Genomic DNA, 26,194 nt, shown 5'->3' with positions numbered 1-26,194 from the left:
TAGACCATTGGAGGTGAGCAACAAGGATATGATGGTGGTGAGGGCATGTGTGACGATGTTGCCAGGTCCAGCTCTAGTCTCCACCCCAACAGGTAAGGGATGGAATCTTTGCCCGCACTAGTCGGCATTGACTTGATGTGATGTCACATTGCAGGGGAGTGAATTACAATAGAGGAAAAATATAAAAACCATCACGGGGTTCCCATAGACAGGCTGCTCTGCTGGCCCCGTGTATGTTTGGCCCAAGGAGGTTCTAGATCACTATATTACATACGGGTTGGTTCCCGATATGGATTTGTATTTTATATATCATGTCTCGTTCTGTGCACCCGTACACCTGGGAAGTTTCCTTCAGCAGATTTAAGTTCAGCCTAATAGTTTGGCCCTCCATATATTCCCAGTTTCTCACGTGGCCCCATTGGAAAATGAATTGCCCACCCCAATCCTATGAGAAGAAGCAGATTATGAGACAAAAGAGAAGACTTGAGACATTATAAAACGACTTCCACTAATAAGGAGATAAAATCTCTGTGAGACTGAAACCTTCATCTCCAGTTTGATCCCAATGGAATCTCCCAGATGGAAGGCCCTCCAGCTCTTGAGTCAGCCTCAGAGGGCAATAAAAGGTGAAAAGTCCTCCAAACCTCGGTTCTGACTTTAGTAGAAATGATTGATATCCCCCACATCGGGCGCCAGAATAAAAGCGTGTATTCTCGATAAGAGAGGTGTGGGCGCCATTTTGTGCCGTGTTGGGTTTTTGTTTGGCAATTCTAAATGACTTCTTACGTTCTCCGATCTACTTCCCCAAAGACGGCTGAATTGTATTACTGACACCTCTAGGATACCTAGACCCCTTGGCACTGGTTCAGGAAATATGGTGGAAGACCAGTAAGAAAGCTGAAGACATTGGTGTACCTGTGATGGTTTCAGGAGTCTGTGATGATGTTGTTGGCGATGGAGAGATGGAGGTGCTGGAGGTACTGGATATGGTGGAATCTGTGAAGGAAAATGACCCATAATGAACATCATGTGGGATACAAACTTCTCACATCTCCATTGCCGATCTCAGGTCTATGTTTGCCAAAACAGCAGATCTCCAGCACACACATAGCTCCTCCAAAATCTTCTTCATTGAACATGCACAAGAACACGGGACAACCTCCTGACGTGTTTCAGCCTCTTAAGGCCTTTATCAATTAAAGCCCTAAGACGCTGAAGCACACCAGAGGGTCACCCTGTGTTTTCAGGCGTGTTCAATAAAGAATATTCTGGAGGATCCCCGTGTGTGCTGGAGATTTACTGCTTGATGGGCTATGCTGCAGTCCTGGAAGAGGACCACTCCACGACTAAGGGTGGAGGAGACCCAAGTAGAAAGTGAGGTCACCCTGACAAATGAGGCAAGCTCAACCGAGGAGCAGACTCTAAGCAATATCCGGTGTTCACCAGAGCTCCTGATGGTGGGGATGGGTTTTGTTGCATGTTAGTACCATGTTACGGGTCCTCAGGATCGCTCCACCAGGAGGGGAACAAGCTAGGGGCCAATAGCAGATATAGCAGGTAGGCATCAAGCAAAAGCGTAGTTGGTAAACAAGGCAAAGGTTGGTAATGAGCGGTTGCAGATTGAGATCATAGGGAAGTGTAGTCAAGGAGCAAGCCAAAGGTCGGTAATGAGCAGTAGCGAAGATGTGGACGTCAGTACAAATGATATTAGTAGAGAGGCTCCCACCAAACAGCAGGATAGGTATATAAGCAGGTCAGCCTGGTAGATGAGGCAAGCTCAGCCGTGGTGTGGACTCTAAGCACTAACCGGTGTTCACCAGAGCTTCTGATGGAGGGGATGGGTTTTGCTGCATTTTAGTACCAGGTTGTGCTCCTCAGGATCGCCCCACCAGGAGGGGAACAAGCCGGGGTCCAGAAGCAGATAAAGCAGGTAGGGAGTGAGCAGAAGTGTAATTGGTAAACAAGCCAAAGGTCAGTAACGATTGGTTGCAGTTTGGGATCATAGGGAAGCATAGAAGAGGAGCAAGCCAAAGGTCAGTAATGAGCAGTAGGGAAGATAGGGACATCAGCACGAGTGACAAGAGGGAGATCTCCGCTGGAGAGAGCTCAATAATCTGGCAAACAGGAAGTGCAAAAGTAGGAATAGGAAGTTCATGGGAGGAGCAAAGGGTTCAAGGTTCAAGACTAACAAGACACAAGGCAAGATTGGTCAAGGAATTGCCCAGGGATCTGTCCAGCATCTCAGGTGGCTCTGCAAGAAGAGACATGGCCAGACACAGCAGACACATTTGGACTTGGGAGATAGTCAGCACAGACATACAAGCAAAGCTGAGCTACCCAAGAAATGGAACCACATTGAGACCTGTTTATAATGTATTTGGATTGTGAAACGGCCGACCACGAGAGTGAAGCCAGGAGGAGCGCAGCAACTGTGGTCAGAGGGGTCCTGTCAGAAGATCCAGAGTTCTGGTGATGTGCTCACAAGCAACCTTTCTCCAGCCCAACCAGGGAGGAATCTATCTAGTGCCCTCTAATCCTGGATAGGAGGGTGTATGTAGAGGGGTCTCAAATACAACTCAGCCCCATACTCCAGGGGGCCCCAGTGCGGCTCTCCTCTAATCATGGATAGGAGGGGTTATGTTGAGGGGTCATAGGGGTCTCAATTAGAACTCGGCCCCATACTCCAGGGGGCCCCCAGTGCGGCTCCCTCTAATCCTGAATAGGAGGGGTGTATGTTCAGCGGTCACAGGGGTCTCAATTGCAACTCAGCCCCATACTCCAGGGGGGCCCCAGTGCAGCTCCCCTCTAGTCCGGGATAGGAGGGGTGTATGTACAGGGGTCACAGGGCTATTGGTCCCCTGTACTGCCACCATGGGGGGGTCCCGGCCAGGGCTCAGGGGGGCCCTTTATGTTTTCAGCCACCATGGGGGGTCTCAGCCAGGGTTCAGAGGCAGCCCTTTATGGTTTATAGTTTGGCCCTCCATATATTCCCAGTTTCTCACGTGGCCCCATTGGAAAATGAATTGCCCACCCCAATCCTATGAGAAGAAGCAGATTATGAGACAAAAGAGGAGACTTGAGACATTATAAAACGACTTCCACTAATAAGGAGATAAAATCTCTGTGAGACTGAAACCTTCATCTCCAGTTTGATCCCAATGGAATCTTCCAGATGGAAGGCCCTCCAGCTCTTGAGTCAGCCTCAGCGGGCAATAAACGGTGAAAAGCCCTCCAAACCTCGGTTCTGACTTTAGTAGAAATGATTTCTTTTCCCCACATCGGGCGTCAGAATAAAAGCGTGTATGCTCGATAAGAGAGGTGTGGGCGCCATTTTGTGCCGCGTTGGGATTTTATTTGGCAATTCTAAATGACTTCTTACGTTCTCCGATCTACTTCCCCAAAGACGGCTGAATTGTATTACTGACACCTCTAGGATACCTAGACCCCCTGGCACTGGTTCAGGAAATATGGTGGAAGACCAGTAAGAAAGCTGAAGACATTGGTGTACCTGTGATGGTTTCAGGAGTCTGGGATGATGTTGTTGGCGATGGAGAGATGGAGGTGCTGGAGGTACTGGATATGGTGGAATCTGTGAAGGAAAATGACCCATAATGAACATCATGTGGGATACAAACTTCTCACATCTCCATTGCCGATCTCAGGTCTGTGTTTGCCAAAACAGCAGATCTCCAGCACACACATAGCTCCTCCAAAATCTTCTTCATTGAACATGCACAAGAACACGGGACAACCTGCTGACGTGTTTCAACCTCTTAAGGCCTTCATCAATTAAAGCCCTAAGAGGCTGAAGCACACCAGAGGGTCACCCTTTGTTTTCAGGCGTGTTCAATAAAGAAGATTCTGGAGGAGCCCCGTGTGTGCTGGAGATTTACTGCTTGATGGGCTATGCTGCAGTCCTGGAAGAGGACCACTCCACGACTAAGGGTGGAGGAGACCCAAGTAGAAGGTGAGGTCACCCTGGCAAATGAGGCAAGCTCAACCAAGGTGCAGACACTAAGCACTAACCGGTGTTCACCAGAGCTCCTGATGGTGGGGATGGGTTTTGTTGCATGTTAGTACCATTTTGCGGTCCTCAGGATAGCTCCACCAGCAGGGGACCAAGCTTGGGGCCAATAGCAGATATAGCAGGTAGGCATCAAGCAAAAGCGTAGTTGGTAAACAAGGCAAAGGTTGGTAAGGAGCGGTTGCAGGTTGAGATCATAGGGAAGCGTAGTCGAAGAGCAAGCCAAAGGTCAGTAATGAGCAGTAGTGACGATGTGGATGTCAGTACGGGTGACAACAGGGAGATCTCCACTGGAGAGAGCTTAAAAATCTATCTTGCAAAGAGGAAGTGCAAAGGCATGGCTAGAATAGGAAGTCCCATGGGAGGAGCAAAGGGTTCAAGACAAGCAAGACGCAAGGCAAGATTGGTCAAGGAATTAAGGAAGTTTCACGCACTGTTTGAGGGTGGAGGAGACCCAATGAGAAGGTGAACGGTGTACCGTTTTTGTTATGGACTGTGTTTGCAAGCTTTGGTGTCATGGTCAAGGGTCAGGCATGGAGACTAGATGCTATATTAGTAGAGAGGCTTCCACCAAACAGCAGGAGAGGTATACAAGCAGGTCACCCTGGTAGATGAGGCAAGCTCAACCGTGGCGCAGACTCTAAGCACTAACCGGTGTTCACCAGAGCTCCTGATGGAGGGGATTGGTTTTGCTGTATCTTAGTAGCAGGTTGCAGTCCTCAGGATTGCCCCACCAGGAGGGGAACAAACCGGGGCCCAGAAGCAGATAAAGCAGGTAGGGAGTGAGCAGAAGTGTAATTGGTAAACAAGCCAAAAGGTCAGTAATGATTGGTTGCAGTTTGGGATCATAGGGAAGCGTAGTCAAGGAGCAAGCCAAAGGTCGGTAATGAGCAGTAGCCAAGATAAGGACATCAGCACGACTGACAAGAGGCAGATCTCCACTGGAGAGAGCTCAATAATCTGGCAAACAATAAGTGCAAAAGTAAGAATAGGAAGTTCATGGGAGGAGCAAAGGGTTCAAGACAAACAAGACACAAGGCAAGATTGGTCAAGGAATTGCCCAGGGATCTGTCCAGCATCTCAGGTGGCTCTGCAAGAAGAGACATGGCCAGACACAGCAGACACATTTGGACGGTGGTCACACTTCCGCTCTTTCTAAAAGGCTTCAGCCATAAAGAAAGTGTGACGCCGCACCACAAATGACTGAGGTAGACCATTGGAGGTGAGCAACAAGGATATGATGGTGGTGAGGGCATGTGTGATGATGTTGTCAGGTCCAGTTCTACTCTCCTAACCAACAGGTAAGGGATGGAATCTTTGCCCGCACTGGTCGGCATTGACTTGATGTGATGTCACATTCCAGGGGAGTGAATTACAATAGAGGGAAAATATAAAAACCATCACGGGGTTCCCATAGACAGGCTGCTCTGCTGGCCCCGTGTATGTTTGGCCCAAGGAGGTTCTAGATCACTATATTACATACCGGTTGGTTCCCGATATGGATTTGTATTTTATATATCATGTCTCGTTCTGTGCACCCGTACACCTGGGAAGTTTCCTTCAGCAGATTTAAGTTCAACCTAAAATTTCTGTCCTCCATATATTCCCAGTTTCTCACGTGGCCCCATTGGAAAATGAATTGCCCACCCCAATCCTATGAGAAGAAGCAGATTATGAGACAAAAGAGGAGACTTGAGACATTATAAAACGACTTCCACTAATAAGGAGATAAAATCTCTGTGAGACTGAAACCTTCATCTCCAGTTTGATCCCAATGGAATCTTCCAGATGGAAGGCCCTCCAGCTCTTGAGTCAGCCTCAGCGGGCAATGAAAGGTGAAAAGCCCTCCAAACCTCGGTTCTGACTTTAGTAGAAATGATTTCTTTTCCCCACATCGGGCGCCAGAATAAAAGCGTGTATTCTCGATAAGAGAGGTGTGGGTGCCATTTTGTGCCGCGTTGGGTTTTTATTTGGCAATTCTAAATGACTTCTTACGTTCTCCGGTCTACTTCCCCAAAGACGGCTGAATTGTATTACTGACACCTCTAGGATACCTAGACCCCCTGGCACTGGTTCAGGAAATATGGTGGAAGACCAGTAAGAAAGCTGAAGACATTGGTGTACCTGTGATGGTTTCAGGAGTCTGGGAAGATGTTGTTGGCGATGGAGAGATGGAGGTGCTGGAGGTACTGGATATGGTGGAATCTGTGAAGGAAAATGACCCATAATGAACATCATGTGGGATACAAACTTTTCACATCTCCATTGCCGATCTCAGGTCTGTGTTTGCCAAAACAGCAGATCTCCAGCACACACATAGCTCCTCCAAAATCTTCTTCATTGAACATGCACAAGAACACGGGACAACCTGCTGACGTGTTTCAACCTCTTAAGTCCTTCATCAATTAAAGCCCTAAGAGGCTGAAGCACAGCAGAGGGTCACCCTGTGTTTTCAGGCGTGTTCAATAAAGAATATTCTGGAGGAACCCCATGTGTGCTGGAGATTTACTGCTTGATGGGCTATGCTGCAGTCCTGGAAGAGGACCACTCCACGACTAAGGGTGGAGGAGACCCAAGTAGAAGGCGAGTTCACCCTTGCAAATGAGGCAAGCTCAACCAAGGGGCAGACTCTAAGCACTAACCGATGTTCACCAGAGCTCCCGATGGTGGGGATGGGTTTTGTTGCATGTTAGTACCATGTTGCGGTCCTCAGGATAGCTCCACCAGCAGGGGACCAAGCTTGGGGCCAATAGCAGATATAGCAGGTAGGCATCAAGCAAAAGCGTAGTTGGTAAACAAGCCAAAGGTTGGTAAGGAGCGGTTGCAGGTTGAGATCATAGGGAAGCGTAGTCGCGGAGCAAGCCAAAGGTCGGTAATGAGCAGTAGTGAAGATGTGGACGTCAGTACGGGTGACAACAGGGAGATCTCCGCTGGAGAGGGCTCAAAAATCTATCTTGCAAACAGGAAGTGCAAAGGCATGGCTAAAATAGGAAGTCCCATGGGAGGAGCAAAGGGTTCAAGACAAACAAGACACAAGACAAGATTGGTCAAGGAATTAAGGAAGTTCCACACACTATTTGAGGGTGGAGGAGACCCAATGAGAAGGTGAATGGTGTACCGTTTTTGTTATGGACTGTTTGCAAGCTTTGGTGTCATGGTCTAGGGTCAGGCATGGAGACTAGATGCTATATTAGTAGAGAGGCTTCCACCAAACAGCGGGATAGGTATACAAGCAGGTATCCCTGGTAGATGAGGCAAGCTCAACCGTGGTGTGGACTCTAAGCACTAACCGGTGTTCACCAGAGCTCCTGATGGTGGGGATGGGTTTTGTTGCATGTTAGTACCAGGTTGCAGTCCTCAGGATCGCCCCACCAGGAGGGGAACAAGCCGGGGTCCAGAAGCAGAAAAAGCAGGTAGGGAGTGAGCAGAAGTGTAATTGGTAAACAAGCCAAAGGTCGGTAATGATTGGTTGCAGTTTGGGATCATAGGGAAGCATAGAAGATGAGCAAGCCAAAGGTCGGTAATGAACAGTAGCGAAGATATGGACGTCCGCACGAGTAACAAGAGGGAGATCTCCACTGGAGAGAGCTCAATAATCTGGCAAACAGGAAGTGCAAAAGTAGGAATAGGAAGTTCATGGGAGGAGCAAAGGGTTCAAGGTTCAAGACAAACAAGACACAAGGCAAGATTGGTCAAGGAATTGTCCAGGGATCTGTCCAGCATCTCAGGTGGCTCTGCAAGAAGAGACATGGCCAGACACAGCAGACACATTTGGACTTTGGAGATAGTCAGCACAGACATACAAGCAAAGCTGAGCTACCCAAGAAATGGAACCACATTGAGACCTGTTTATAATGTATTTGAAATGTGAAACGGCCGACCACGAGAGTGAAGCCAGGAGGAGCGCAGCAACTGTGGTCAGAGTGGTCCTGCCAGAAGATCCAGAGTTCTGGTGATGTGCTCACAAGCAACCTTTCTCCAGCCCAATCAGGGAGGAATCTATCTAGTGCCCTCTAATCCTGGATAGGAGGGTGTATGTAGAGGGGTCTCAATTACAACTCAGCCCCATACTCCAGGGGGCCCCCAGTGCAGCTCCCCTCTAATCCGGGATAGGAGGGGTGTATGTACAGGGGTCACAGGGCTATTGGTCCCCTGTACTGCCACCATGGGGGGTCCCAGCCAGGGCTCAGGGGGGCCCTTTATGTTTTCAGCCACCATGGGGGGTCTCAGCCAGGGTTCAGAGGCACCCCTTTATGGTTTATAGTTTGGCCCAACATATATTCCCAGTTTCTCACGTGGCCCCATTGGAAAATGAATTGCCCACCCCAATCCTATGAGAAGAAGCAGATTATGAGACAAAAGAGGAGACTTGAGACATTATAAAACGACTTCCACTAATAAGGAGATAAAATCTCTGTGAGACTGAAACCTTCATCTCCAGTTTGATCCCAATGGAATCCCCCAGATGGAAGGCCCTCCAGCTCTTGAGTCAGCCTCAGCGGGCAATAAAAGGTGAAAAGCCCTCCAAACCTCGGTTCTGACTTCAGAAGAAATGATTTATATCCCCCACATCGGGCGTCAGAATAAAAGCGTGTATGCTCGATAAGAGAGGTGTGGGCGCCATTTTGTGCCGCGTTGGGTTTTTATTTGGCAATTCTAAATGACTTCTTACGTTCTCCGATCTACTTCCCCAAAGACGGCTGAATTGTATTACTGACACCTCTAGGATACCTAGACCCCCTGGCACTGGTTCAGGAAATATGGTGGAAGACCAGTAAGAAAGCTGAAGACATTGGTGTACCTGTGATGGTTTCAGGAGTCTGGGATGATGTTGTTGGCGATGGAGAGATGGAGGTGCTGGAGGTACTGGATATGGTGGAAGCTGTGAAGGAAAATGACCCATAATGAACATCATGTGGGATACAAACTTCTCACATCTCCATTGCCAATCTCAGGTCTGTGTTTGCCAAAACAGCAAATCTCCAGCACACACATAGCTCCTCCAAAATCTTCTTCATTGAACATGCACAAGAACACGGGACAACCTGCTGACGCGTTTCAACCTCTTAAGGCCTTCATCAATTAAAGCCCTAAGAGGCTGAAGCACACCAGAAGGTCACCCTTTGTTTTCAGCGTGTTCAATAAAGAATATTCTGGAGGAGCCCCGTGTGTGCTGGAGATTTACTGCTTGATGGGCTATGCTGCAGTCCTGGAAGAGGACCACTCCACGACTAAGGGTGGAGGAGACCCAAGTAGAAGGCGAGTTCACCCTGGCAAATGAGGCAAGCTCAACCAAGGTGCAGACTCTAAGCACTAACCGGTGTTCACCAGAGCTCCTGATGGTGGGGATGGGTTTTGTTGCATGTTAGTACCATGTTGCAGTCCTCAGGATAGCTCCACCAGGAGGGGACCAAGCTTGGGGCCAATAGCAGATATAGCAGGTAGGCATCAAGCAAAAGCGTAGTTGGTAAACAAGGCAAAGGTTGGTAAGGAGCGGTTGCAGGTTGAGATCATAGGGAAGCGTTGTCGAAGAGCAAGTCAAAGGTCGGTAATGAGCAGTAGTGAAGATGTGGACGTCAGTACGGGTGACAACAGGGAGATCACCGCTGGAAAGGGCTCAAAAATCTATCTTGCAAACAGGAAGTGCAAAGGCATGGCTAAAAGAGGAAGTCCCATGGGAGGAGCAAAGGGTTCAAGACAAACAAGGCACAAGGCAAGATTGGTCAAGGAATTAAGGAAGTTCCACACACTATTTGAGGGTGGAGGAGACCCAATGAGAAGGTGAATGGTGTATCATTTTTCTTATGGACTCTGTTTGCAAGCTTTGATGTCATGGTCAAGGGTCAGGCATGGAGACCAGTAGCTATATTAGTAGAGAGGCTTCCACCAAACAGCAGGATAGGTATATAAGCAGGTCACCCTGGTAGATGAGGCAAGCTCAACCGTGGCGCAGACTCTAAGCACTAACCGGTGTTCACCACAGCTTCTGATGTAGGGGATGGGTTTTGCTGCATCTTAGTATCAGGTTGCAGTCCTCAGGATTGCCCCACCAGGAGGGGAACAAGCCGGGGCCCAGAAGCAGATAAAGCAGGTAGGGAGTGAGCAGAAGTGTAGTTGGTAAACAAGCCAAAGGTCAGTAATGATTGGTTGCAGTTTGGGATCATAGGGAAGCGTAGTCAAGGAGCAAGCCAAAGGTCGGTAATGAGCAGTAGCGAAGATAAGGACGTCAGCAGGAGTGACAAGAGGCAGATCTTCACTGGAGAGAGCTCAATAATCTGGCAAACAATAAGTGCAAAAGTAAGAATAGGAAGTTCATGGGAGGAGCAAAGGGTTCAAGACAAACAAGACACAAGGCAAGATTGGTCAAGGAATTGTCCAGGGATCTGCCCAGCATCTCAGGTGACTCTGCAAGAAGAGACATGGCCAGACACAGCAGACACATTTGGACGGTGGTCACACTTCCGCCCTTTCTAAAAGGCTTCAGCCATGAAGAAAGGGTGACGCCGCACCACAAATGACTGAGGTAGACCATTGGAGGTGAGCAACAAGGATATGATGGTGGTGAGGGCATGTGTGACGATGTTGCCAGGTCCAGTTCTAGTCTCCACCCCAACAGGTAAGGGATGGAATCTTTGCCCGCACTGCTCGGCATTGACATGATGTGATGTCACATTCCAGGGGAGTGAATTACAATAGAGGGAAAATATAAAAACCATCACTGGGTTCCCATAGACAGGCTGCTCTGCTGGCCCCATGTATGTTTGGCCCAAGGAGGTTCTAGATCACTATATTACATACGGGTTGGTTCCCGATATGGATTTGTATTTTATATATCATGTCTCGTTCTGTGCACCCGTACACCTGGGAAGTTTCCTTCAGCAGATTTAAGTTCAACCTAAAATTTCTGTCCTCCATATATTCCCAGTTTCTCACGTGGCCCCATTGGAAAATGAATTGCCCACCCCAATCCTATGAGAAGAAGCAGATTATGAGACAAAAGAGGAGACTTGAGACATTATAAAACGACTTCCACTAATAAGGAGATAAAATCTCTGTGAGACTGAAACCTTCATCTCCAGTTTGATCCCAATGGAATCTCCCAGATGGAAGGCCCTCCAGCTCTTGAGTCAGCCTCAGCGGGCAATAAAAGGTGAAAAGCCCTCCAAACCTCGGTTCTGACTTTAGTAGAAATTATTTCTTTTCCCCACATCGGGCATCAGAATAAAAGCGTGTATGTTAGATAAGAGAGGTGTGGGCGCCATTTTGTGCCGCGTTGGGTTTTTATTTGGCAATTCTAAATGACTTCTTACGTTCTCCGATCTACTTCCCCAAAGACGGCTGAATTGTATTACTGACACCTCTAGGATACCTAGACCCCCTGGCACTGGTTCAGGAAATATGGTGGAAGACCAGTAAGAAAGCTGAAGACATTGGTGTACCTGTGATGGTTTCAGGAGTCTGGGATGATGTTGTTGGCGATGGAGAGATGGAGGTGCTGGAGGTACTGGATATGGTGGAAGCTGAAGACATTGGTGTACTTGTGACGCTTTTGGGGCTCTGGGAAGATGTTGTTGGCGATGGAGAGCTGGAGGTGCTGGAGGTACTGGATATGGTGGAATCTGTGAAGGAAAATGACCCATAATGAACATCATGTGGGATACAAACTTCTCACATCTCCATTGCCGATCTCAGGTCTATGTTTGCCAAAACAGCAGATCTCCAGCACACACATAGCTCCTCCAAAATCTTCTTCATTGAACATGCACAAGAACACGGGACAACCTCCTGACGTGTTTCAGCCTCTTAAGGCCTTCATCAATTAAAGCCCTAAGAGGCTGAAGCACAGCAGAGGGTCACCCTGTGTTTTCAGGCGTGTTCAATAAAGAATATTCTGGAGGACCCCGTGTGTGCTGGAGATTTACTGCTTGATGGGCTATGCTGCAGTCCTGGAAGAGGACCACTCCACGGACTAAGGGTGGAGGAGACCCAAGTTGAAGGCGAGGTCACCCTGGCAAATGAGGCAAGCTCAACCGAGGTGCAGACTCTAAGCAATATCCGGTGTTCACCAGAGCTCCTGATGGTGGGGATGGGTTTTGTTGCATGTTAGTACCATGTTACGGGTCCTCAAGATTGCTCCGCCAAGAGTGGAACAAGCTTGGGGCCAATAGCAGATATAGCAGGTAGGCATCAAGCAAAAGCGTAGTTGGTAAACAAGGCAAAGGTTGGTAATGAGCGGTTGCAGATTGAGATCATAGGGAAGTGTAGTCAAGGAGCAAGCCAAAGGTCGGTAATGAGCAGTAGTGAAGATGTGGACGTCAGTACAAATGATATTAGTAGAGAGGCTCCCACCAAACAGCAGGATAGGTATATAAGCAGGTCAGCCTGGTAGATGAGGCAAGCTCAGCCGTGGTGTGGACTCTAAGCACTAACCGGTGTTCACCAGAGCTTCTGATGGAGGGGATGGGTTTTGCTGCATTTTAGTACCAGGTTGTGCTCCTCAGGATCGCCCCACCAGGAGGGGAACAAGCCGGGGTCCAGAAGCAGATAAAGCAGGTAGGGAGTGAGCAGAAGTGTAATTGGTAAACAAGCCAAAGGTCAGTAACGATTGGTTGCAGTTTGGGATCATAGGGAAGCATAGAATATGAGCAAGCCAAAGGTCAGTAATGAGCAGTAGGGAAGATAGGGACATCAGCACGAGTGACAAGAGGGAGATCTCCGCTGGAGAGAGCTCAATAATCTGGCAAACAGGAAGTGCAAAAGTAGGAATAGGAAGTTCATGGGAGGAGCAAAGGGTTCAAGGTTCAAGACAAACAAGACACAAGGCAAGATTGGTCAAGGAATTGCCCAGGGATCTGTCCAGCATCTCAGGTGGCTCTGCAAGAAGAGACATGGCCAGACACAGCAGACACATTTGGACTTGGGAGATAGTCAGCACAGACATACAAGCAAAGCTGAGCTACCCAAGAAATGGAACCACATTGAGACCTGTTTATAATGTATTTGGATTGTGAAACGGCCGACCACGAGAGTGAAGCCAGGAGGAGCGCAGCAACTGTGGTCAGAGGGGTCCTGTCAGAAGATCCAGAGTTCTGGTGATGTGCTCACAAGCAACCTTTCTCCAGCCCAACCAGGGAGGAATCTATCTAGTGCCCTCTAATCCTGGATAGCAGGGTGTATGTAGAGGGGTCTCAAATACATCTCAGCCCCATACTCCAGGGGGCCCCAGTGCAGCTCTCCTCTAATCATGGATAGGAGGGGTTATGTTGAGGGGTCATAGGGGTCTCAATTAGAACTCGGCCCCATACTCCAGGGGGCCCCCAGTGCGGCTCCCTCTAATCCTGAATAGGAGGGGTGTATGTTCAGGGGTCAAAGGGGTCTCAATTGCAACTCAGCCCCATACTCCAGGGGGCCCCCAGTGCAGCTCCCCTCTAGTCCGGGATAGGAGGGGTGTATGTACAGGGGTCACAGGGCTATTGGTCCCCTGTACTGCCACCATGGGGGGGTCCCGGCCAGGGCTCAGGGGGGCCCTTTATGTTTTCAGCCACCATGGGGGGTCTCAGCCAGGGTTCAGAGGCAGCCCTTTATGGTTTATAGTTTGGCCCTCCATATATTCCCAGTTTCTCACGTGGCCCCATTGGAAAATGAATTGCCCACCCCAATCCTATGAGAAGAAGCAGATTATGAGACAAAAGAGAAGACTTGAGACATTATAAAACGACTTCCACTAATAAGGAGATAAAATCTCTGTGAGACTGAAACCTTCATCTCCAGTTTGATCCCAATGGAATCTTCCAGATGAAAGGCCCTCCAGCTCTTGAGTCAGCCTCAGAGGGCAATAAAAGGTGAAAAGCCCTCCAAACCTCGGTTCTGACTTTAGTAGAAATGATTTATTTTCCCCACATCGGGCGCCAGAATAAAAGCGTGTATGCTCGATAAGAGTGGTGTGGGCGCCATTTTGTGCCGCGTTGGGTTTTTATTTGGCAATTCTAAATGACTTCTTACGTTCTCCGATCTACTTCCCCAAAGACGGCTGAATTGTATTACTGACACCTCTAGGATACCTAGACCCCCTGGCACTGGTTCAGGAAATATGGTGGAAGACCAGTAAGAAAGCTGAAGACATTGGTGTACCTGTGATGGTTTCAGGAGTCTGGGATGATGTTGTTGGCGATGGAGAGATGGAGGTGCTGGAGGTACTGGATATGGTGGAATCTGTGAAGGAAAATGACCCATAATGAACATCATGTGGGATACAAACTTCTCACATCTCCATTGCCGATCTCAGGTCTGTGTTTGCCAAAACAGCAAATCTCCAGCACACACATAGCTCCTCCAAAATCTTCTTCATTGAACATGCACAAGAACACGGGACAACCTGCTGACGCGTTTCAGCCTCTAAAGGCCTTCATCAATTAAAGCCCTAAGAGGCTGAAGCACAGCAGAGGGTCACCCTGTGTTTTCAGGCGTGTTCAATAAAGAAGATTCTGGAGGAACCCCGTGTGTGCTGGAGATTTACTGCTTGATGGGCTATGCTGCAGTCCTGGAAGAGGACCACTCCACGACTAAGGGTGGAGGAGACCCAAGTAGAAGGTGAGGTCATCCTGGCAAATGAGGCAAGCTCAACCGAGGAGCAGACTCTAAGCAATAACCGGTGTTCACCAGAGCTCCTGATGGTGGGGATGGGTTTTGTTGCATGTTAGTATCATGTTACGGGTCCTCAGGATCGCTCCACCAGGAGGGGACCAAGCTTGGGGCCAATAGCAGATATAGCAGATAGCCATCAAGCAAAAGCGTAGTTGGTAAACAAGGCAAAGGTTGGTAAGGAGCGGTTGCAGGTTGAGATCATAGGAAAGCGTAGTCGTGGAGCAAGCCAAAGGTCGGTAATGAGCAGTAGTGAAGATGTGGACGTCAGTACGGGTGACAACAGGGAGATCTCCACTGGAAAGGGCTCAAAAATCTATCTTGCAAACAGGAAGTGCAAAAGCATGGCTAAAATAGGAAGTCCCATGGGAGGAGCAAAGGGTTCAAGACAAACAAGACACAAGGCAAGATTGGTAAAGGAATTAAGGAAGTTCCACGCACTGTTTGAGGGTGGAGGAGACACAATGAGAAGGTGAATGGTGTACCATTTTTGTTATGGACTGTTTGTAAGCTTTGGTGTCATGGTCAAGGGTCAGGCATGGAGACTAGATGCTATTTTAGTAGAGAGGCTTCCACCAAACAGCAGGATAGGTATACAAGCAGGTCATCCTGGTAGATGAGGCAAGCTCAACCAAGGTGCAGACTGTAAGCACTAACCAGTGTTCACCAGAGCTCCTGATGGTGGGGATGGTGTTTGTTGCATGTTAGTATCATGTTGCGGTCCTCAGGATAGCTCCACCAGGAGGGGACCAAGCTTGGGGCCAATAGCAGATATAGCAGGTAGGCATCAAGCAAAAGCGTAGTTGGTAAACAAGGCAAAGATTGGTAAGGAGCGATTGCAGATTGAGATCATAGGGAAGCGTAGTCGAGGAGCAAGCCAAAGGTCGGTAATGAGCAGTAGTGAAGATGTGGACGTCAGTACGGATGATATTAGTAGAGAGGCTCCCACCAAACAGCAGGATAGGTATATAAGCAGGTCAGCCTGGTAGATGAGGCAAGCTCAACCGTGGTGTGGACTGTAAGCACTAACCGGTGTTCACCTTAGCTTCTGATGGAGGGGATGGGTTTTGCTGCATTTTAGTGCCAGGTTGCGGTCCTCAGGATCGCCCCATCAGGAGGGGAACAAGCCGGGGTCCAGAAGCAGATAAAGCAGGTAGGGAGTGAGCAGAAGTGTAATTGGTAAACAAGCCAAAGGTCGGCAACGATTGATTGCAGTTTGGGATCATAGGGAAGCATAGAAGAGGAGCAAGCCAAAGGTCGGTAATGAGCAGTAGGGAAGATAGGGACATTAGCAGCAGTGACAAGAGGGAGATCTCCGCTGGAGAGAGCTCAATAATCTGGCAAACGAGAGGTGCAAAGGCATGGCTAAAATAGGTTAACTTATGAATAAGTTCATGGGAGGAGCAAAGGGTTCAAGGTTCAAGACAAACAAGACACAAGGCAAGATTGGTCAAGGAATTGCCCAGGGATCTGCCCAGCATCTCAGGTGGCTCTGCAAGAAGAGACATGGCCAGACACAGCAGACACATTTGGACTTGGGAGATAGTCAGCACAGACATACAAGCAAAGCTGAGCTACCCAAGAAATGGAACCACATTGAGACCTGTTTATAATGTATTTGGAATGTGAAACGGCCGACCACGAGAGTGAAGCCAGGAGGAGCTCAGCAACTGTGGTCAGAGGGGTCCTGTCAGAAGATCCAGAGTTCTGGTGATGTGCTCACAAGCAACCTTTCTCCAGCCCAACCAGGGAGGATTCTATCTAGTGCCCTCTAATCCTGGATAGGAGGGGTGAATGTTCAGGGGTCACAGGGGTCTCAATTGCAACTCAGCCCCATACTCCGGGGGACCCCCAGTGCGGCTCCCTCTAATCCTGGATAGGAGGGGTGTATGCTCGGGGGTCACAGAGGTCTCAATTACAATTCAGCCCCATAATCCAGGGGGCCCCTAGTGCGGCTCCCCTCTAATCCTGGATAGGAGGGGTGTATGCTCGGGGGTCACAGGGGTCTCAATTACAACTCAGCCCCATGCTCCAGGGGGCCCCCAGTGCGGCTCCCCTCTAATCCGAGATAGAAGGGGTGTATGTTCAGGGGTCACAGGGCTATTGGTCCCCTGTACAGCCACCATGGGGGGGTCCCGGCCAGGGCTCAGGGGGGCCCTTAATGGTTTCAGCCACCATGAGGGTGTCCCAGCCAGCGCTCAGGGGGCCCTTTATGGTTCCAGCCACCATGGGGGGGGTCCTGGATAGGGCTCAGGGGGGCTCTTCATGGTTTCAGCCACCATGGGGGGTATCCCGGAAACTCCTCAGGGGAGCCCTTTAAGGTTTCTTGCACCTGGGCCCTGATGGGGGCCCTAGTTACACCAATACCCTTTGGACACACCAACATGAGGATCTGAATAGACCTGCCGAGCTACAGAATGGAGAAGTGTGAAGAAGGAGCTCCTGGTTGAGGGAAGATAACACTCTGTGTGTGCGTGCCTAGGCACCTTCACCGTAATGTCCTGAAGATCAGGTGTCTACAAGAGATGGCAGTGGCATTATTTTCTCCCCCAGCGGGTTTTTCACTACTCTGACTCTGGGGGAGGAGTGCGGGTTCCCTGGACCGGGGCGGGCAGTCAACAGGTTAGCGATAGCTGTGCTTCTGGCCTTATTGGTCCGCCAGTCACTAAGATGGCGGTGGTCACACATCAGCCCTTTCTAAAAGGCTCCAGCCATGAAGAAAGTGTGACGCCGCACCACGAATGACTGAGGTAGACTATTGGAGGTGAGCAACAAGGATATGATGGTGGTGAGGGCATGTGTGAAGATGTTGCCAGGTCCAGCTCTAGTCTCCACCCCAACAGGTAAGGGATGGAATCTTTGCCCGCACTGGTCGGCATTGACTTGATGTGATGTCACATTCCAGGGGAGTGAATTACAATAGAGGGCAAATATAAAAACCATCACGGGGTTCCCATAGACAGGCTGCTCTGCTGGCCCCGTGTATGTTTGGCCCAAGGAGGTGCTAGATCACTATATTACATACGGGTTGGTTCCCGATATGGATTTGTATTTTATATATCATGTCTCGTTCTGTGCACCCGTACACCTGGGAAGTTTCCTTCAGCAGATTTATGTTCAGCCTAATAGTTTGGCCCTCCATATATTCCCAGTTTCTCACGTGCCCCCATTGGAAAATGAATTGCCCACCCCAATCCTATGAGAAGAAGCAGATTATGAGACAAAAGAGGAGACTTGAGACATTATAAAACGACTTCCACTAATAAGGAGATAAAATCTCTGTGAGACTGAAACCTTCATCTCCAGTTTGATCCCAATGGAATCTCCCAGATGGAAGGCCCTCCAGCTCTTGAGTCAGCCTCAGAGGGCAATAAACGGTGAAAAGCCCTCCAAACCTCGGTTCTGACTTCAGTAGAAATGATTTGTTTTCCCCACATTGGGCGTCAGAATAAAAGCTTGAATGCTCAATAAGAGAGGTGTGGGCGCCATTTTGTGCCGCGTTGGGTTTTTGTTTGGCAATTCTAAACGACTTCTTACGTTCTCCAATCTACTTCCCCAAAGACGGCTGAATAGTATTATTGAGACCAAAGATTGGTAAGGAGCGGTTGCAGGTTGAGATCATAGGGAAGCGTAGTCGAGGAGCAAGCCAAAGATTGGTAATGAGCAGTAGTGAAGATGTGGACGTCAGTACGGGTGACAACAGGGAGATCTCCGCTGGAAAGAGCTCAAAAATCTATCTTGCAAACAGGAAGTGCAAAGGCATGGCTAAAATAGGAAGTCCCATGGGAGGAGCAAAGGGTTCAAGACAAGCAAGACACAAGGCACTTCCTTCTACAAAAAAAAGCACGCCGTACTATATGCCCATACCCTCCTGTTTGAAGAGGTTGAGCGGTGTCATATTTTTGGAGCCCAGCAGCGAGTTGCTGGTATCGGTGCTGCTGTCAGTGCTCTCTATCACGGTGCTGGTGTCAGTGCACTCTATCACGGTGCTGGTGTCAGTGCACTCTATCACGGTGCTGGTGTCAGTGCTCTCTATCACGGTGCTGGTGTCAGTGCACTCTATCACGGTGCTGGTGTCAGTGCACTCTATCACGGTGCTGGTGTCAGTGCACTCTATCACGGTGCTGGTGTCAGTGCACTCTATCACGGTGCTGGTGTCAGTGCACTCTATCACGGTGCTGGTGTCAGTGCACTCTATCACGGTGCTGGTGTCAGTGCACTCTATCACGGTGCTGGTGTCAGTGCTCTATATCACGGTGCTGGTGTCAGTGCTCTATATCACGGTGCTGGTGTCAGTGCTCTATATCACGGTGCGGGTGTCAGTGCTCTATATCACGGTGCTGGTGTCAGTGCTCTATATCACGGTGCTGGTGTCAGTGCTCTATATCACGGTGCTGGTGTCAGTGCTCTATATCACGGTGCTGGTGTCAGTGCTCTATATCACGGTGCTGGTGTCAGTGCTCTCTATCTCGGTGCTGGTGTCAGTGCTCTATATCACGGTGCAGGTGTCAGAACTCTATATCACCGTGCTGGTGTCAGTGCTCTCTATCACGGTGCTGGTGATCATCTCCTGCCCCCTCTTCATATCCTACCCTGACCTTTCCTCTCCTCCATTGCCTTCATGCGCTCCTGAGTCCTGAATTGTCAAAATTTCACAGATAAAGAAAGAATGCTTGTAGTTGTCGATCCCAGATTCACTTTATACATGTGTTATGTCAGTGGCCATGTGGTGGGACTATGTGTGCACAGCTAGTAATTATTTTGTGGCTGGAAATATGACCTGTAGGTTTTTAAAGTTCATCTGCCATTGAAGCCCGCCGCAAACTTTGCGGTTCGTGAACTTTCAGCTGCGTTCGCGAAACGTCCCGTCGGAAGTTCGTCCATCTCTACTCAGAAACAATGGAGACAACTTCAGACCCGAACAACTGTCCGCCAAACGCCAATCAAACTGCAGACATACTCACAGCAGATACTCCACCCACTGGGTTATGCAAAAGTGCAGGTATTGTACAAGGGTCAGACGAAGAGACTGCCATTATATATACTAGAGAATGGGGGACCCCCTCTCTTTGGGAGAGACTGGATCGCTCACTTTGGTATGCCAGACATCGCCATAAATCCCTGTAACACTGTGACAATTCCATTAGGAGATAATGAGGGATGGGTGGTGTCCCTGAAGCAGCGGTTCCCAAAGATCTTTGATGACCAGTTGGGGAAAATAAAGCATGACTGTGTGAGACTCAAGCTGAAACCCAACGCCCAGCCTAAGTTCTTCAAAGCTCGCACAGTACCTTTCGCACTCCGAGCTAAGTCGGCTGGAGGAACAAGGTGTCATCTCAAAGGTAGAGCACAGCGAGTGGGCATCACCTGTTGTCAGGGCTGGACTTACCATTGGGCTTGACTGGGCTCAAGCCCATGGGCCCCACCCAATAGGGGGCCCCCGCAGGCCCCCACCGAGATACTTGGCTCCGCTCAGAGTCACACCCAGTCCCGCCCTATGATGGACATAACACAGGGACTGGTCATGACTGTGAGCTGAGCCGAGTACACTTGGCTACTCTCGGCTCCGCTCTGGACTGCGAGAGGACCCGAGAGCCACCGAGAGAACCCAAGATCCACCGAGAGGACCAGAGAGCCGCCGAGAGCCGCCGAGAGGACCCGAGAGCCGCCAAGAGATACATAGGACTCTTTATCTCGGTGCCATTTTTAAACTTCTATTCCTTCCTAAACTTGGGGTGCATGCTATACGCCGGCACGTGTTATACGTCCATAAATACAGTAATGTATAGAAGGTAGGGCCCGAAAGTGACTCAAGCCCAGGGGCCCCCACCACCTTAAGTCCTGCCCTGCCTGTTGTACCAGTGAAGAAAGCGAATGGGGACTTGCGCATTTGTGGCGATTTCCGCATGGCACTGAACTCCCAACTGGAAATAGACCAGTACCCTCTACCCAGAGTAGATGACCTTTTTGCCTCTCTTGCAGGGGGTCCGAAGTTCGCCAAGCTTGATCTCAAACAAGCATATTTACAGTTTGAGGTCCATCCTTCTTCCCGCAAGTTTCTGACCATCAACACCCACAAGGGACTGTATGAGTACAATCGGATGGTGTTTGGTGTAGCCTCTGCCCCAGCCATTTGGTAACGGAAGATGGATGAGATTTTGGCAGACATTCCTTTCACGCAGTGCCTGCTAGGTGACATGCTCATCACGGGACGGACGGACCAGGAACGCACGCGAAAACGTGGAGCTTGTGTTGGAAAGACTCCAAGAGCAGGGTCTGAAAGTGAACTTAGCAAAATGCCAATTCATGGTGCCTAAATTGGAGTTTTGTGGCCACCTTGTGGACGCAGACGGTATACACACCACAGAAGCCAAGGTTGATGCTTTAGTCAAAGCTCCAGCCCCAACCAATGTCCAGCAGCTGCGATCATACCTTGGCTTGCTGAACTATGACCACAAATTTCTGCCAGATCTGGCACACACCTCGTTTCCGTTGAACAAGCTTTTGGAGAAACACTCCAGATGGGACTGGTCGGCCGCATGCCAACGCGCTTTTGAAGTCTCTTTGAAGGCGTCACGCATGCGTGTTCGCTATGACCTCCAGAAGCCTCTGACCTTGGTTTGTGATGCCTCACCCTATGGTCTGGGGGCTGTACTGTCTCACGTCTTACCAGATGGGTCAGGAAAACCAGTGGCATTTGCCTCCAGGTCTTTGACAAAAGCAGAAAGCAATTACTCTCACATTGACAAAGAGGCTCTTGCGCTGATATGGGCAATTAAGAAGTTTCATCTTTACCTGTATGGTAGGGAATTCACCATACTGACAGACCATAAACCACTCCTTCAGATCTTTAGCCCCGACAAAGGCATCTCTCAGACTACTGCGGCCCGCCTCCAACGCTATGCCCTGTTCTTGGGAGCGTACAGTTATAAAATCCAGTATGGCGGTCATGATGCCAATGCTAATGCGGACGCAATGTCCCGACTGACAGGGAGGTCAATGGACTCCTCTCCACCGGTCAAGAGTTGTCGTTACACCAGCCTGTCCTTCTTGTCTTCTGGGGAGATAGCAGCCCATACAGCCAAGGATACCTTTCTGAAAACAATACTCTCCTGGGTACGGTCCAGTTGGCCTGCAACCGTCACACAGGATTATGAACCTTATTTCCGTAGGCGTATGGAATTAACTGTGTTTTATGGGGAGGCCGAGTGATCATTCCACAGACCCTCCGGAGAAACATTCTGGACTTGCTACATACTGGTCATCCCGGGGGGCACACGTATGAAACGAAAGGCCCGAGGCTATGTGTGGTGGCCAAACTTAGACTCAGATATCACAATGCTGGATGTGCACAAACTGCAAGAGACCCTCCTCGAGGGTGCGTCCAGCCCTGGACTTGGCCCACGGTTCCTTGGTTTCGCCTACACTTGGACTTTGCAGGTCCGATCAGAGGACACACCTTCTTGATCATAGTGGTCGCCCCTTCAAAGTGGCCTGAGGTCATTCCTGTTACTCAGCCAACAACTAAGGCAACAGTTTCCATACTGTTACATCTCGCTGCTACATTTGGATACCCCAGAGAAATCGTCACAGACAACGGTGCCCAATTCACCAGTCAGGAGTTTCAGAGTTTCTCGACTGCCCACAACATCAAGCACAAGTTGACCGCACCTTACCACCCAGCTACAAATGGTCAAGCAGAGCGGTTTGCGCAGACGTTTAAACGCTATTTCAAAGCTACACAACAGTCCCTGCCACCCCAGCAGCTGGACTCCTTTCGCCGCATGCAACCACCGGGAAAACTCCAGCAGAACTCCTTCTGGGTCGGCAGCCACGGACTGTTTTGGACATGCTCCGCCCTCAAACAGTCCAGGCAAGGCTGGTGCAAGGATTTTTGACACCCTAGGCGAAACCTCATTTTGCTGCCCATCAATGCAGCCTACCAGCGCCCATCAATGCAGCCTACCAACGCCCATCCATGCAGCCTACCAACGCCCATCAATGCAGCCTACCAACGCCCATCCATGCAGCCTACCAGCGCCCATCAATGCAGCCTACCAACGCCCATCCATGCAGCCTACCAACGCCCATCCATGCAGCCTACCAGTGCCCATCCATGCAGCCTACCAGTGCCCATCCATGCAGCCTGCCAGTGCCCATCCATGCAGCCTACCAACGCCCATCCATGCAGCCTACCAACGCCCATCAATGCAGCCTACCAGTGCCCATCCATGCAGCCTACCAACGCCCATCAATGCAGCCTACCAGCGCCCATCAATGCAGCCTACCAACGCCCATCAATGCAGCCTACCAACGCCCATCAATGCAGCCTACCAGCGCCCATCAATGCAGCCTACCAACGCCCATCAATGCAGCCTACCAATGCCCATCAATGCAGCCTACCAATGCCCATCCATGCAGCCTACCAGCACCCATCCATGCAGCCTACCAGCGCCCATCAATGCAGCCTACCAGCGCCCATCAATACAGCCTACCAGCACCCATCAATGCAGCCTACCAATGCCCATCAATGCAGCCTACCAACGCCCATCCATGCAGCCTACCAGTGCCCATCCATGCAGCCTACCAACGCCCATCAATGCAGCCTACCAGCGTCCATCAATGCAGCCTACCAACGCCCATCAATGCAGCCTACCAGTGCCCATCAATGCAGCCTACCAACGCCCATCAATGCAGCCTACCAACGCCCATCAATGCAGCCTACCAACGCCCATCAATGCAGCCTACCAACGCCCATCCATGCAGCCTACCAGCACCCATCAATGCAGCCTACCAGCGCCCATCAATGCAGCCTACCAACGCCCATCCATGCAGCCTACCAACGCCCATCCATGCAGCCTACCAACACCCATCCATGCAGCCTACCAGTGCCCATCCATGCAGCCTACCAAGGCCCATCAATGCAGCCTGCCAGTGCCCATCCATGCAGCCTACCAACGCCCATCCATGCAGCCTACCAACGCCCATCAATGCAGCCTACCAGTGCCCATCCATGCAGCCTACCAACGCCCATCAATGCAGCCTACCAACGCCCATCAATGCAGCCTACCAGCGTCCATCAATGCAGCCTACCAGCGCCCATCAATGCAGCCTACCAACGCCCATCAATGCAGCCTACCAGTGCCCATCAATGCAGCCTACCAACGCCCATCAATGCAGCCTACCAACGCCCATCAATGCAGCCTACCAACGCCCATCCATGCAGCCTACCAGCGCCCATCAATGCAGCCTACCAGCGCCCATCAATGCAGCCTACCAACGCCCATCCATGCAGCCTACCAACACCCATCCATGCAGCCTACCAGTGCCCATCCATGCAGCCTACCAACGCCCATCAATGCAGCCTGCCAGTGCCCATCCATGCAGCCTGCCAGTGCCCATCCATGCAGCCTGCCAGTGCCCATCCATGCAGCCTACCAACGCCCATCCATGCAGCCTACCAACGCCCATCAATGCAGCCTACCAGTGCCCATCCATGCAGCCGACCAACGCCCATCAATGCAGCCTACCAGTGTCCATCAATGCAGCCTACCAGCGCCCATCAATGCAGCCTACCAACGCCCATCAATGCAGCCTACCAGCGCCCATCAATGCAGCCTACCAGCACCCATCCATGCAGCCTACCAGCGCCCATCAATGCAGCCTACCAGCACCCATCAATGCAGCCTACCAATGCCCATCAATGCAGCCTACCAGCACCCATCCGTGCAGCCTACCAGCGCCCATCAATGCAGCCTACCAGCGCCCATCAATGCAGCCTACCAGCACCCATCAATGCAGCCTACCAACGCCCATCAATGCAGCCTACCAACGCCCATCCATGCAGCCTACCAGTGCCCATCCATGCAGCCTACCAGTGCCCATCCATGCAGCCTACCAATGCCCATCAATGCAGCCTACCTGCGTCCATCAATGCAGCCTACCAGCCCCCATCAATGCAGCCTACCAACGCCCATCAATGCAGCCTACCAATGCCCATCAATGCAGCCTACCAACGCCCATCCATGCAGCCAACCAGCGCCCATCAATGCAGCCTACCAGCGCCCATCAATGCAGCCTACCAATGCCCATCAATGCAGCCTACCAGCACCCATCCATGCAGCCTACCAACGCCCATCAATGCAGCCTACCAGCACCCATCAATGCAGCCTACCAACGCCCATCAATGCAGCCTACCAACGCCCATCAATGCAGCCTACCAACGCCCATCAATGCAGCCTACCAACGCCCATCAATGCAGCCTACCAACGCCCATCAATGCAGCCTACCAACGCCCATCAATGCAGCCTACCAGCGCCCATCAATGCAGCCTACCAGCGCCCATCAATGCAGCCTACCAATGCCCATCAATGCAGCCTACCAACACCCATCCATGCAGCCTACCAGCGCCCATCAATGCAGCCTACCAACGCCGATTAATGCAGCCTACCAGCGCCCATCAATGCAGCCTACCAGTCCCCATCAATGAATTTTTACTCGCTTCCATTCATTCGGGAGTCGGGCTGCACCTCTGACACTATGTGCGAAGGTGGCTGCCTGCCTGCTGATGCCGAGACTTAGTTTCTTGCTGCAGAGAGAAGAGAGTAGGAACACCAATGGCCTGGCGCCCCCAGGCATAAGTGCGCCCTAGGCGGCTGCCTAGTTTGCCTAGTGGTAGCACCGGCCCTGAGTCCAGGAACATGTACTGCAGTCCCAAGACAAGATGGTCAAACACCACGAGATCCCCCGATTCACAGCCCAACGAAAACGTATGGGCAGGACCTTTTTTTAAGGAAGGGCAAAAGGGGAAGATGCCCTGGACCCCATCATTGTAGTGGGGGCCCAAAGCAGCTGCCTCATACTTGCCAACTATCCCAGTTTAACTTCCCTTATTCCTTGAAGTTTTAGTCCCGTGCTGTGTCCTGATATCTCAATGTGAACTTCTGCTGCTGCTGCCCAGATGCCCTATTGCCATTTACAGATGGCTCACCTGCAGACCCTGTGTTTACATGTAAATAACCTGCATAGTCGTGGACCCCTGAGGTCACATCGACCATCACTTCTGCTGAATTCTGTCCGCTGTGAAGGTAAAGGGGCATGCTTGAAAGTTCTGCCTACAATTGTGGTCATTAAGCCCAACATCATGTTCTGCGAAAGTAAGCAAATTCGGAGGTGGAACCCTTCTTCAAAATAACATGGTGCCACGGCACCTTGAATTTTGGTAACCAATCAGTGAGCAGTAAAGCTGTGCACTAACCTCTTGCAACCAATCGGTGAGCGGTAGTAATATGCAGTAACCTTAAATTAGTGAGTGATATACATGTTTAGTAACCTGTAGCATTCAATCAGTGAGCAGTAAAGCTGTGCACTAACCTCTTGCAACCAATCAGTGAGCGGTAGTAATATGCAGTAACCTCTAAAAACCAATTAGTGAGTGGTATACATGTTCAGTATCATTCAATCAGTGAGCAGTACTGATGTACAGTAATCTCTAGCAAAACGATCAACAAGCAGAAGTCATGCGCTGTA

The 26,194-nt window shown here is 50.3% G+C and overlaps 1 protein-coding gene across 1 annotated transcript in view; it reads right to left on the bottom strand.

Annotated features, from left to right (window-relative positions):
- Nucleotides 1-26,194, bottom strand: part of LOC143959390 (uncharacterized) — a 79,636-nt gene that overhangs the window by 33,919 nt on the left and 19,523 nt on the right. Inside the window, exons 4-9 of the mRNA XM_077468027.1 lie at nucleotides 14,156-14,236; nucleotides 11,464-11,643; nucleotides 8,826-8,906; nucleotides 6,149-6,229; nucleotides 3,509-3,589; nucleotides 916-996 (exon numbers count right to left, since the gene is read on the bottom strand). Coding sequence (XP_077324153.1) covers nucleotides 916-996; nucleotides 3,509-3,589; nucleotides 6,149-6,229; nucleotides 8,826-8,906; nucleotides 11,464-11,643; nucleotides 14,156-14,236 — 585 coding nt within the window. The remainder of the gene's footprint in view (nucleotides 1-915; nucleotides 997-3,508; nucleotides 3,590-6,148; nucleotides 6,230-8,825; nucleotides 8,907-11,463; nucleotides 11,644-14,155; nucleotides 14,237-26,194) is intronic.

The sequence above is a fragment of the Lithobates pipiens genome, unplaced genomic scaffold (assembly GCF_037356315.1).
Source record: "Lithobates pipiens isolate NorthernLeopardFrog02 unplaced genomic scaffold, aLitPip1_a1.2 Scaffold_73, whole genome shotgun sequence".
Classification (NCBI taxonomy): Eukaryota; Metazoa; Chordata; class Amphibia; order Anura; family Ranidae; genus Lithobates; species Lithobates pipiens.
The sequence above is the reverse complement of the archived record's forward strand: the minus strand, read 5'-3'. Positions and strand labels throughout refer to the sequence as shown.